The following is a 13748-nucleotide window of genomic DNA, read 5'->3' as shown; positions in this document are numbered from 1 at the left end:
GGGGAAGCTTAGAATATTTTGGTGTGTTTCCTTTATACTTTGTTGGAAGCCAGGCAACTGAGTCAGATGAGCGGGGTACAATAAATTATTATTATTATTATTATTATTATTATTATTATTATTATTATTATTGATACTGCCAAGTCCTCCCACTTGAAAAATCTGGCTGCTTTTCAGGCCACATCTTGTTGCTAAGGCCCCGATCCTGTGCAGCTCTTCAGGCTAAAAAAACCCTCACTTGCATTTGAGTTTTTTAAAGAAAGAATAGAAAGGCTTTCTCTTGAGTAATGCAGCAAGGAAGGCTCAACTCCACCAGGAGAGGCTTCTTCTTAGCTGGAAACTACTCTCGTAGCATCCTTTCCTGTGGCATAAGTCAGTCTTCTAACTATAAGCTCCAGGTTCCCTTTGCAGGAAATGCTAGGAGTCCCCCCCCCCGGAAGAAGCCCAAATGGTTTTTACAGCAAGCCGGAGTAGGCTTGCAAACAGCTGATTAGGAGGTACAGAACAAATCCTATGCAAACTCTCCATCTTGCAACTGGCCTTCCCTATCTGCAAGAGCATTTGTTTGTTTTTAGAATCTCTGCCTTAAGACAAAACGCTTTTGAATGTGGCTGTCCACAACTGCATTTATGCAAAAAAAACAACAACAACCCCCCCCCCCCCCAGTAAACCAGGAAAAAATATGTTTGGAGAAAGGGTAAAGCCCTGAGATGGCAACATGAAGGAGTTGGTCTGGGGAGGGCTGTAAAGTGGCTGGTTTAAGGTTGTGCTAAAATGGGGTGGAGATATGACGATTGCGTGCTGAAAGACATGCTGGAACAGCCGGGCTCCCTGGTGGAATGGGGCAAAGCTTCACCAGGAAATTGGACGAAATTGGAGGGGAGAAAATTGTCAGGTGGGGAAGACCGCTCGAAACTTTCAGTTACACGAACTATGCAAAAGTTTGTCTCTCATAAAAGTGAAAGAAGCTCTTGTGCCCAACTCAATGAATGCTCGATGGAAGACGAGTTCACGACACGCTAGTGGAGTGAAACAGGCAAAGAACAGGTCTTGGGGGTTTTAAATCTGAAAATGAAGCATTTTCGTGGCTCCCTCTGTTCCACTTATTGGTAAGTTTCCGGCTTTGGCGATAAGCTGTCAGCAATGTTTAAATGAGGCACTCTTGTTTCTTGACTTGTTCTCATGAAAGAAAGGAAGAGGGGGAAGTCCCCAGGAAATCTGGGGCTAAAAGAAGGGGGGTGGAACCCCAGCCCACCATGTCAGCATGGATCCCTCAATTCAGTTACGGGGAAAAACCTGAATCTTGCAATTCAGATGCATTATGGGGGGAGGGAAGCAACTATTTCCGCATTTTGGATAATTTACTGTATTTTCCCTATAATGGGAAACAATTCCCCCGGAGGCTCCCCATATCTAGGCTGCTAGGCTGTTTCTGGTCACTTTCGTTTAGGGAAGTTTTTAATGTTTGATGTTTAATCACATTATTATTATTATTATTATTATTATTATTATTATTCTGTTGGGAGCCGTCCAGAGTGGCTGGGGAAACTCAGCCAGATGGGCGGGGTATGTATGTATGTATGTACGTACAGTGGTATCTTGGGTTACAAACACCTCAGGTTACAAACACTTTGGGTTACAGACTCCACTAACCCGGAAGTTGTATCTCAGGTTAAGAACTTTACCTCAGGATGAGAACATAAATCGCGCGCCGGGGGTGTGGTGGAAGCGGGAGGCCCCATTAGCTAAAGTGGTACCTCAGGTTAAGAATGGTTTCAGGCTAAGAACGGACCTCTGGAACAAATTAAGTTCGTAACCAGGGGTACCACTGTATGTTTGTATGCATGTAAAGGTAAAGGTATGTTTGTATGCATGTAAGGGTAAAGGGTTCAGTCGTGGCCGACTCTGGGGTTGCGGCGCTCATCTCGCTTTATTGGCCGAGGGAGCTGGTGTACAGCTTCCGGGTCATGTGGCCAGCATGACTAAGCCACTTCTGGCGAACCAGAGCAGCACACGGAAACACCGGTTACCTTCCCGCCGGAGAGGTACCTATTTATCTACTTGCACTTTGACGTGCTTTCGAACTGCTAGGTTGGCAGGAGCAGGGACTGAGCAACGGGAGCTCACCCCTTCGCTGGGATTCAAACTGCTGACCTTCTGATCCGCAAGCCCTAGGCTCTGTGGTTTAACCCACAGTGCCACCTGCGTCCCTATGTATGTATAAATATAAATATGCATAAATAAATAAATAAATAATTCCTATGCACTCTTAAGCTTTACCTTAAACTTTTTTTATCCTAGCGGAAATGACTGGCAGAATCCAAGACCAGGGAGAAGAGTCGGTGGAAGAAGATTGGAAGAAATTTAAAGACTATTTGCAGAAATATTGTAAAATTAATGAATGTTAAAATGATGTTGGATCGAAATTAAGTGGCATTAGCAACAAGGCCAATAAGAATATGTAAAAATGGACTGATAATGGATGAAAATATACAGTTATAATATGTTAAGATATAGAGTTAAGATAAATGAAAGAGGGTAAGGATTTGCTGAACTGACTATGTGAACGGGAATACAAAAAAGGGAGGTGTGAGGAGGTCAAGGAAACAAGCAAATGAGCTTAAAGATATGAAAAAAATGGATTTGTTTTTAACTTTTTCTACTTATTTTTTTTTGTATTTTGTATTTTCTTTTTTTATGTATTTTTGTATTTTTTGTATTTTTTCTTTTTCTTTCTTGTCTTCTTCTTATTCTGTTAATTTTTGCTTTTTGTAAAATCCTAATAAACATCTTATAAAAAATAAACTTTTTTTATCTTGTGAACTGTCCTGAGATCTTCAGATGAAAGGTAGTATATAAATTTAATTAATTAAGGTCTGGGAACTTGCTCCACGTGGAAAAAAATAAGCGGAGGAGACTCTTGGGGATACTGGTACCAGCCACCCTGTGTCCCCTTTTCTGGGCTTGTGTGGAGTAGCTGGAGACTGGAGATTTGAGCATGGGCAGAGCGTCAAAGGACATTGGTCGGGGGCTGTGGGATGGGGAACGCCACACATGGGAATGTATGACACTGGAACATGGAAATCCAGGAACGGAAGGAAGGGGGTGTGCATGCTGCGGGGAATGTTGCGGCAGTTCGATTAAGCATGCTCCTTTCACCCAGTTCCTCCACCCCTCCTTCCGCCCCACCACCCCACCGATTACCCCTTTCGGCGTGGGTTTTCCCCATAGTCGAAAGTGCTCTCCCCCACCCCTACCAATGGTGCAGTGCTCTCCGTTCCAGCCCGGGCTGCATTCGCACTTGCCGTCCCGGCACGTCCCGTGCTCGTTGCAACGCGGGTGACACGATCGCTGGTCGCAGGCGGCGCCCATCCAGCCTTCCTCGCAGCGGCAGGTGCCTCCGACGCAGACGCCGTGCCCTCCGCAGTCGGCGGCGCAAATCTCTGTGGAAGAGAAGAAAGGGGGGGAGGCAGAGGGGAAGGGGAAGGTCGGGTGGAAGGGGGAGAAAAGGGAGAGAAAGTCAGAATTTTAGCGTTTGGGTGGGCGAGGTGGAAGAAAGCAAGGAAGAAGACACACTCTGCTACCTTGCCGGTGGGGGAAAAGAAAGGAATTCCTGCAGCTCATAACGGTAATCCTTTCCAACAATAAGAATCTAATAAGCAGATTACAAAACAGAGGAGATGGACACGAATCTGGCGAGGGCCGTAGCCAAATGAATCTCCTGTTTACTTTTGAGTGCTATTACGGCTCCCGTGGCTTTTGAGTGGAGCAGGGTGAATCCAGAAGCGGTGAGTGTTGCAGAGGAGGTTCTGCCACAGCAAAGGAACAAAAGCTGCTTTTTAATTAAAAACTGCTTAAGCGTGAAAACAACGAGCCCCCGAGTCGCCCAAAAATAAAGTTAACTGTCCCGGGCAAAGTCTATTTATTTGCGGCTTATTAGCCCTTTGGTTACGAGGCCAGGAGCCTATGAAAGCCTCACGTTTTTGAAATATAATCAGAGTCGAGTGTGGATTTCATGCTCTTTATTCAGCTCAGAGTAGTGAGGAATGGAAGTTTCCCCAAAGTGTCTGCTTAAATACATTATTTACACAATGGGCCCCACGTGATTGGCTAATTCTGGGATTCTCCTGTAGGCCAATCAGGTTGCAGATTCACTTCCACCCGGAGTTGGATTGGGTGGCTCCTGCGGACCAATCAGACTGCTGCATTCTGGGTCCTATTGTTCTAGGACCAATCAGACTGCTGCATTCTGAATTCTATTGTTCTAGGACCAATCAGACTGCTGCATTCTGAATCCTATTGTTCTAGGACCAATCAGACTGCTGCATTTTGGATCCTATTCAACTCAGTACATAACATTTTTGTTCTCGGATGTTGCTAACCTTCGCAAAGGATGTTTCACTTTCTCTCCAATGTCTTGCACGACTTTGAAACGTGGCGGAAAATGCAGCTCAAGGAATCTGCTGGGCAAGGAATTTGGTCCCTGTCCCCGTTTCTGAGGTTGATACCCACAACCCCAAGCACTACGGTTAACAAAAATACGCTGTGGCCTTGCGATTCACTTCATCCAGCCCTTTTGCTGCAAGATGTGGACTGGTACCCAGAAAGCTCTTTTTTGTGCATCTTGCTACATTAAATGTAGGGCTAATCGCCCAGAGAGTAGCTGGGGAAGAAGAGGGGTCTGGCGTTATACAAGACATTTGCTTCAGGTGCAGGAGGGGGGCGAAATAGCGCCCAGCCTCTCTCAGCCTGTGCTAACATTACACCTGGCTGAAATTCAGCCTTATATAACCATCTCTTGAAATATAATAGGCCGCGGCAGCAGCAATAACAATGAATGAGAGCAGCAACACTGCGGCAGGAAAGGCCGTAGCAGAAAAGCAGAAGGTCCTGGGATCAGTTCCTGCAGGCATCTCTGAGTGGGGCTGGGAGATAGTCCCTGCCTAAAACCCTGGAGAGCCACTGTAAGTCAGTGTAGACACTACTGGGAACTGTAGTTCGCCCCTATAGGGAGCTACAAGTCCCAGGACTCTGAACCAACTGCAGATAGATAAGATAAAACTTTATTCGCGTTAGCCAATGGCCATAGCAACATTAAAACATTACAGCATATGCAGAAAAGGGAATTTGATATAAGAGCACAATTTAAAGTCCTGAATCAACCGTCAGTTAGTGGCCCTTATTCTGATTGCCCCTGCTATGAACCTAGCAACCTTTGCTGTTATCTGCTCATTTTGATCTGATAGAAGAAAGGCCATCGTGGCAGTGGTTGAGCGCCCTGGGATGCTTAGTACGAATGGGGTGATGATCTCCTTCCTCAGGTCTTTGTAGAGAGTGCAAGACAGGAGGACGTGTGCCGCTGTTTCGGTGCTACCATCTCCACAGGGGCAAAGACGTTTCTCAGACGGGATCTTTTGGAATCAACCCTCAAGTACCGCAGATGGCAAAACATCCAGTCTTGCAAGTGTAAAAGCATGTCTGTATTTTGGGATAATAAGTTTGTGCAGATATGGGGCCAGAGAATCAAAATGGAGAGGTGGAAAGGGAACATACCAAGGGCAGAATTTCCTTATAGTGGCCGAACCAACTGCAGTTTGCTACATCAGCCCAGGGGCATAGCTAGCTATTCTGGCACCAGGAGCGGTGGGGGTGGGGCGATCTGCCCACGGGGGCAGCGTGGCGACCTGCACACAGGAGGCAGCGCAGCGAGCTGCCCATGGAGTCCATCTGGTGGATTCAAGTCCCACACTGCCGTTTCGGGCAGCGCAGGCCCCGAGCCACCGCGTCACTCCCAGGAGAGACGCATGACTCGGGCGTGCTGCAGGCCAGGCCCTTTTGTGTACCATTTTGTCACCCCCTCAGGGATGACACCCGGGGCGGACCGCACCCTCCTTCCTACGCCCCTGCACCAGCCTACAAAGCTGCCTTCCACAGCATCAGCCCACTGGTCCATGGAGCCATTGCTATGTAAACCCAGCGGTTCCCCAGCCAAACTACCTGTGGTGCTTGTGAATGGGAACTGCTCAAGGCTCATTCAGGTGGGGGCATTCTGCTAACCTGTGGGCGCTCGCCACAAGGCAGCGTGCGCTGAGAGGTTTTGCCAGTCTAGAGGAGAGAATTTAACAGGTTGCTTAAAGCCTGCGTAAGTAAAAGGAAAGGGAGAAGACAAAATACATCTTCCTTGGGGGCTGTTTTCCAGAACGAGCCCGCTTGTGGTTAGCGGGATAAACTTCCTGATGACTCTGCCTATTATTCTTGGCAACTTGGTGAAATTGAAGGGGAAATCCTCAAAATATTTCCTTCCTGTTCCTTAAGAGAACATATTTACCAAATTTGGGGAGGCTTTATGACAGCTGTCTGGCATCCTCCCCTCTACAGAAAGCATAAGCCATCCCTAGCCAGACTGATTGCGTTTTACCCTTTGGGGTCTAGACAACTAAGAAAGAAATGTTGTGTTTTTTGTTTCTTTTCTCAAGTTGCATTTTGGAAACCTGCCTTTTAAGATCATCTTGCATTTCATACTTGAGAGAGATGCTCCCTAGTGGGCTCGGTGGGCTATAGACCCTCATCCCAGCGGGCTCAGCCAAGGCCAGGGTAAGTTAAGGAAAAAAAATCATCCTGGATTGAGGGCAGAGGTGGGACAGGGTGTGGGGGGGGGGAGAGACTTACCCCTACTCCAAACTCCTTTCCGTTCAGTTGCTTGACCTAGCAGCTCAGCGGAAGAGTAAGTCAAACTCCATTTTAGAGTCTTGTTTTCTCTTGGCAAAGCTTGGGCTGGCTCTGAACAGAGTTTGGAACAGGAGCAAGTTGCGCCGGCCTAACTGACCCTGGAGCAAATTACGCCTGCTTCCTACGGTTCGGATTGCTCTTTGAGTTGGCTCTAGCGCCACCTACTGGTTGTCTCCCTGGCTTCCACCCAACCAAGTCCCAGTGGGCACCATCCACCAATCCTCCTTAGCTGCCTTCCTCTTCCAAATGCCTAACTTAGACTAGGAGTTCCCAAGTTTCACTGGGGCCACTATTCCCTTGGTTCAATAAACTCATCCCCAGTGCCATCTACTGTCTCCCCAGAGTGGTGCATGCTCTGGTTATCTCCCGCTTGGACTACTGCAATTAAGCCAGAGTGCAGCAGCTAGACTTGGTGACTGGTGACCCTATAACACCAGTCCCAAGGATCTACCCTGAGCACAATCCAAATTGTGGGTGATGACCTTTAAAACGGTAAACAGCTTTGGCCCTGCATAGCTGAAGAAGTGTCTCCACCTGCATTGTTCAGCCCGGATGCTGAGGCCCAGCTCTGAGGACCTTCTGGTGGTTCACTCACTGCGAAATATGAAGCAACAGGGGACCAGGCAGAGGGCCTTCTCAGCTGTGGTGCTCGCCCTGTGGAATGCCCTCCCAACAGGTGCCCAAGAGATAAACAACTATATGACTTTCTAAAGGCATCTGAAGGCAGCCCTGTATAGGGAAGTTTTTAATTTTGGGTGTCTTACTGTATTTTAGTTTGTTGAAAGCCACCCAGAATGGCTGGGGCAACCCAGACAGATGGGTGGCATATAAATACATTCTTGTTATTATTAGCTTAACTAATTAAAGCTGTGGGACGTGGGTGGCGCTGTGGGTTAAACCACAGAGCCTAGAACTTGCCAATCAGAAGGTCGGCGGTTCGAATCCCTGTGGTGGGGTGAGCTCCTGTTGCTCAGTCCCAGATCCAGCCCACCTAGCAGTTCGAAAGCACGTCAAAGTGCAAGTAGATAAATAGGTACCGCTCCGGCGGGAAGGTAAACGGCGTTTCCGTGCGCTGCTCTGTTTCGCCAGAAGCAGCTTAGTCATGCTGGCCACATGACCCGGAACCTGTACACCGGCTCCCTTGGCCAATAAAGCAAGATGAGCACCGCAACCCCAGAGTCGGCCATGACTGGACCTAATGGTCAGGGGTCCCTTTACCTTTACCTTAATTCAACAGTTACAGATAGGTAGCCGTGTTGGTCTGCCATAGTCAAAACAAATTTTTTTTCCTTCCAGTAGCACCTTAAAGACCAACTAAGTTAGTTCTTGGTATGAGCTTTCGTGTGCATGCACACTTCTTCAGATACACTGAAACAGAAGTTGCCAGATCCTTCTAAATAGTGAGAAGGTGGGGAGGGGTATTACTCAGAAGGGTGGTGGGAATGGGTGATTGGCAGATAGCTGTGATGAGCCTGTTGACGACTCTTAACGACTGCAATAGGTCTTACAGGAAAAAGCAAGGGGTGAGAAGGTGAAAAATGGCTTTGTCATGTATAATGAGATAAGAATCCAATGTCTTTGTTCAGACCAGGTCTCTCCATGGTTTTAATTCAACAGTTAGTTCAACAATTGATGAAGCTGATGAACTGAGAGTACGTTTTAAAAGTCTCATAGTTATTTACACCTTTAATGCCGCACCAGGAACCCTGCCCCCCAGCCCAGAGAGCAATACCACCAACTTTAAAGGTAAAGGGACCCCTGACCGTTAGGTCGTCGCGGATGACTCTGGGGTTGCGGTGCTCATCTCGCTTTATTGGCCGGCATACAGCTTCCGGGTCATGTGGCCAGCATGACTAAGTCGCTTCTGGCGAACCAGCGCAGTGCACGGAAACGCCGTTCACCTTCCCACTGGAGTGGTACCTATTTATCTACTTGCACTTTGACGTGCTTTCGAACTGCTAGGTTGGCAGGAGCAGGGACTGAGCAACGGGAGCTCACCCAGTCACCACCAACTTTAGAAACCACTAATTTAGACTGTAACTCAAATGGCGAAGGGACCCTTCTTTTTTTATTTGTTCAATGCTGCAAAGCAACTTGTACAAGGATAAGGCCGTCTCTGTCTACATCATGCCCAAATTTTATGGCATGACAATGAATTATGACATTGCTGTTTGGTCCAAACTGCCCAACTGCTGTCTCTGGTCCCCCTGCTGCCCTCAATATAGAGGTATCTGAGTCATATGTGCAGCCTAAATTAAAAAGAATAGTAATAAAATAGGGGTTTTTTTTTGCGGGTGCAATGAAAAACAAGATTATACAAAATCTGAGACTCGGAAGCAAATGAGAAGAAAGCTGAGGAGGAAAAAGGAGGCTTTAAATACTCTGATTACAGCACCGCGAGCCTGTGGGGGCAGCTGCGTTACGCCGACTCTGCCTTTCAGAGCAGACCTAACAAACTCTCCGTGGGCATCAAAGCCTTTTCCCCAATAACAAATATTTTCACACCAAATGTTTCCCTCCACCCCTCCCCGCAAAAATACTTGATGGTTAAATATTTCCTTTCATCTATAATCTCTTTTCACCGTTTGTGAGAACAGCTCAGGCTGCGCCCTGCGCCATCGTGAGGTGCTCAGAGCGCTCCCGCTGTTTTTGCCTCACACACCGATTCATTCGCCCTGTTGCTCAGAAAGTCTCATGCAGGAGGGGGGCCTGAGACAGTTTTTAAGGCCGGAGAGCTCTCCTCCTTAAGACTTTCAGGGTGAATTTTGAGTTTGGAGTTGCCTACAGGACCCTCTTCAGACAGGGAGAGCTGAAATGTTAAGGGAAATTGCTATGTCTGCAGAAGGCATAACAGGGGTCAGCAAGCTTTTTCAACAGGGGGCCAGTCCACTGTCCCTCAGACCTTGTGGGGGGCCGGACTATATATATATTTTTTTAAAAAATGAATGAATTCCTATGCCCCACAAATAACCCAGAGATGCATTTTAAATAAAAGGACACATTCTACTCATGTAAAAACATGCTGATTCCTGGATCGTCTGCGGGCCAAGATTGAGAAGGCGATTGGGCCGGATCCAGCCCCCGGGCCTTAGTTTGCCTACCCATGGCATAGAAGACACTCTCTCTTTCTGCTCATGGTACAAGTAAAGGCACACACACACACACACACACACACACACACACACAGTGAGTGAGTTGTTGCTGTACAGAAACCAAGCTTCTCCCATGTGACTTTACTGATGCAATTATTTTATTTATTTATTGCACATAAAGGACCTGAGGGTGGCAACACAAGAACAGGGCCTTCTCTGTGGTGGCTCCCTGTTTGTGGAGTGCTCTCCCCGGGGAGGCTTGCCTGGCACATTATACACCTCTAGGCACCAGGTGAAAATGTTCCTCTTCCACCAGGCCTTTGGCTAATTAACATCTTATGCCCCTTTTAAATGTGTCTATGGGAGGGGGTGGTTGGAAGGGGGTTATCGGGTCTCCCCTTCCTCGTTTTTATTACGTGTTTGTTTTATCTTTTTATCTTGTATTTTATGCTGTGAACCTTCCCGAGATCTATGAAGGAACGGCGGCATACGAATTTAATAAATAAATTAACAAATGGGAAGGTGATAAGATGAAGTAAACAACCTGGGTCCCAGTGAAGCTCATCTGTTGACGGCCAAGATTTTAAAGCAGGTTGCGAGTATCAGATACTAAGCTCACAATTTAGCGGCCTGGAGATGAAGAACCTGGAAAGGACGGGATTTCATCCACATGCAATTCATCAACTGATATAAAGAGCGTGTTTTCCTGTTTGTAGCAAGAGAGTGCTCAAAATGAGCTGTGCGCAGTTTTCTGCACCACCGGAGGAGGGAGAGGGCATGTTTTGCCTGTGCTTCCCGCAAAACACTGCAAAATTTATTAAATAAAAATAGCAACGCCTGGCTTGAGAGTGCACTTCTTGTCTGTTGGAAGCGATCCCTCTTGGCTGAAGAAAATCTGCTTCCACAAAGTAATGAATTGTTCCTGGCTTGAGACGGGCCAGTTTTCTAGAGGAGGGAGAGGGGATTGGCTCACGAAACATGGGAGCGGGCTTAAGATGCTTGCTGTTTGCTTCCTGGCCAAACCTTTGATCCCAGCAAATGTCCTGGTCTTTCTTTCCCAGCATAACAAAAGCCAAACACCCAGGGGTGCGTTCTCAGGGCTTGCTGGAAAGGGGAGAATTTGCAAACGCGCAGCAATTGAGTGGCCTTCCTCAACTGCTGCTCTCCAGAAGTTTTAGGCTACAAGTCCCGTTAGCTGTGATGGCTGGGGCTCATAGCTGTCAAGTGTCCCTTATTTGGCGGTACAGTCCCTCATTTCAGCGCCATGTCCCGCTGCTGTCCCTTATTGATGATGTCTCTTAAATAAGCTACTGAAGGTAATGGGGCCCTTTCTATGTCCAGCTTGCTTTGTCAACAACAAATTGTTGCTGTTTTTTTGTGTTGAATATATGCTATATGGTAATTTATGGACCTAATAGGTATCTAAAGCCATTTGCACGCAACAAAATATGTATTTTATAAAAGTAATTGTTGATCACTTATTTTGGCTGCTGATCCCTTATTTTCGAGGCTGCTGGTCCCTTATTTTCAAATCTGTAAGTTGACAGCTATGCTGGGGCTGAAGAAAGCTGTAGAATCCTAGATTTGGAAGGGATCCACAAGGGCCATCTAGTCTAACCCTCTGCAACGCAGGAATCTCGATCTGTAGTATAAAATATCTGGAGGGAACCAGGTTGGTATAACACTACAGAGGAAAGACAATTCTCAAAAGTCTCAACAATGCAACTCCGGAAAAAGATTCCATTGAGCACATGGGCTGATAATATGGACAGATTAGCTACATACAAACGAATTGCATGTCGACGCAAATTAAGAATGGATAAATATGAATAAATCTGGAAGGAATATTTAAGCGATAAGGCGGATAGTGGTGGGAAGTAGGGGGAGGAAAGAGAGGGGGGGAAATATTGTTAAAAAGGTGTAGTCATAGGTATATCAGTGTACAGTGGTACCTTGGGTTACAGACGCTTCAGGTTACATACACTTCAGTTTACAGACTCCGCTAACCCAGAAATAGAACCTTGGGTTAAGAACTTTGCTTCAGGATGAGAACAGAAATCGTGCTCCGGCGGCAGCAGGAGGCCCCATTGGCTAAAGTGGTGCTTCAGGTTAAGAACAGTTTCAGGTTAAGAACGGACCTCCGGAACGAATTAAGTACTTAACCCGAGGTACCACTGTATTCAAATCTGAATTGTCAAATTGTGTTATTAGTGTTATAATGGTTTTTGTTGTATGTGTCTGTTGCAGTTGTTGTTTGTACTGAAAAAATGATTAAATAAATTAAAAATAAAATAAAATGTATGTGTATGTATGTGTATAATGCATGTGTATGTGTATAATATATGTGTATGTACAGTATGTAACTAAAAATTCAGTAAAGATCATCGAAGAAAAATAAAATAAAATAAAATGCAACTCCGGAGATACTATAGGCTTGTGGTTAGCTACTTGCCAGGTCGCCTGGGGCGAATTCAAACGGCTCCCAGGCGACCAGAGACGGCCATTTCCAGTTCCACCTTCCAGAAGAGTCTGCTCATTCTTGAAAAACGAAACTCACTGACCATGCTTGGTTTAGGGCTGAGTGCTCCTACGGGTAACCTCAAAAGTGGGGGAAGGCCCTCATTCATTCTTTTGTTGCAGTCTATGTCCAATGGGACACGGGTGGCACTGTGGGTTAAACCACAGAGCCTAGGACTTGCCGATCAGAAGGTTGGCGGTTCGAATCCCCGCGACGGGGTGAGCTCCTGTTGCCAACCTAGCAGTTCGAAAGCACGTCAACGTGCAAGTAGATAAATAGGTACCGCTCCGGCGGGAAGGTAAACGGCGTTTCCGTGCGCTGCTCTGGTTCACCAGAAGTGGCTTAGTCATGCTGGCCACATGACCCAGAAGCTGTACTCCAGCTCCCTCGGCCAGTAAAGCGAGATGAGCGCCGCAACCCCAGAGTCGGCCACGACTGGACCTAATGGTCAGGGGTCCCTTTACCTTTACCTATGTCCAATTCAAAGTGGAGTAAGGAGGGATAAGTAATGACACTAGCATCCACCTCACTTTTCAAACACCTACCCACCCACCCACCCACACCCTTTTTTCTATTAAGAGAAAGATCATACATTTGTCACCCCAAAAAATCTTCCACTCGTGGCGCTTACTGGTTTGCAAGATGGCTGTTGGAAGGGGTGGGGTGGGGAGATTACATTTGTATGCAAGGGAAACAAAAAGAGAGAGAGAGATAGCCGCTTCTGTTACCCGTGCTAAATCCCTTAATAAATGTGGATTTAATGCTAAGATAGAAGATCAGGTAAAAATTGCCCAGAGCTGCTTAAAAACTGGAACCGTTCCACTGACCTTCAAAACGTTATTAGAAAATTTAATAATTACAAACTGTCTTAAGTTGGATTTTCTGGTTTCAAGTGAGCTTAATTAAGCAGCAGCACCTCACCCCACTGGTACTCTCGGTTTTTTATCAGAATTGGAAGGGTGTGATTTTCCTACTGTGTTGCAATTAAAGCAAGCAAGCAAGCAAGCAAGCAAGCAAGCAAGCAAGCAAACAAACAAACAAACAAACAAACAAACACTCTCCCTGATAGGCTGCTCACTGTCAACTCTCTTGCTGTAGAACAAGGATGAACCCGTGTGAAGCCACAATGTCAGTCATTCGGGCTACATAAGGACAGCAAAGCCACAATAAATTATCCCTTATCTTCGAATGATCCCTGGGTGATGAATCAGTTCCTCTCTTTTAGGCACCACTTGGGTTATTTCCAAATTTTTTAAATTCGGGGATACAAGCAAGTGGTGGTGGGTAACCTGTGAAAATTTGGACGCCAACGGTTGTTGATAACACTCTGTTCCTCTGTGATGTTGTCCCCCCCCAAAAAAAAACAGCTCCATGTTGGCCTTATGAAACACCTTGGCACCTAAACAGGG

The 13748-nt window shown here is 46.6% G+C and overlaps 1 protein-coding gene across 14 annotated transcripts in view; it reads right to left on the bottom strand.

Annotated features, from left to right (window-relative positions):
- TENM4 (teneurin transmembrane protein 4) overlaps positions 1–13748 on the bottom strand; it is a 645582-nt gene that overhangs the window by 123976 nt on the left and 507858 nt on the right. For all 14 annotated transcript variants that reach the window (XM_083609383.1, XM_083609392.1, XM_083609393.1 and 11 more), the window contains one exon: positions 3258–3443. In XM_083609383.1, coding sequence (XP_083465509.1) covers positions 3258–3443 — 186 coding nt within the window. The remainder of the gene's footprint in view (positions 1–3257; positions 3444–13748) is intronic.

This window comes from Podarcis filfolensis (genome assembly GCF_964270895.1).
Source record: "Podarcis filfolensis genome assembly, chromosome: 4".
Classification (NCBI taxonomy): domain Eukaryota; kingdom Metazoa; phylum Chordata; class Lepidosauria; order Squamata; family Lacertidae; genus Podarcis; species Podarcis filfolensis.
Note: the sequence above shows the minus strand (reverse complement) of the source record. Positions and strands in the feature narration are given on the sequence as shown.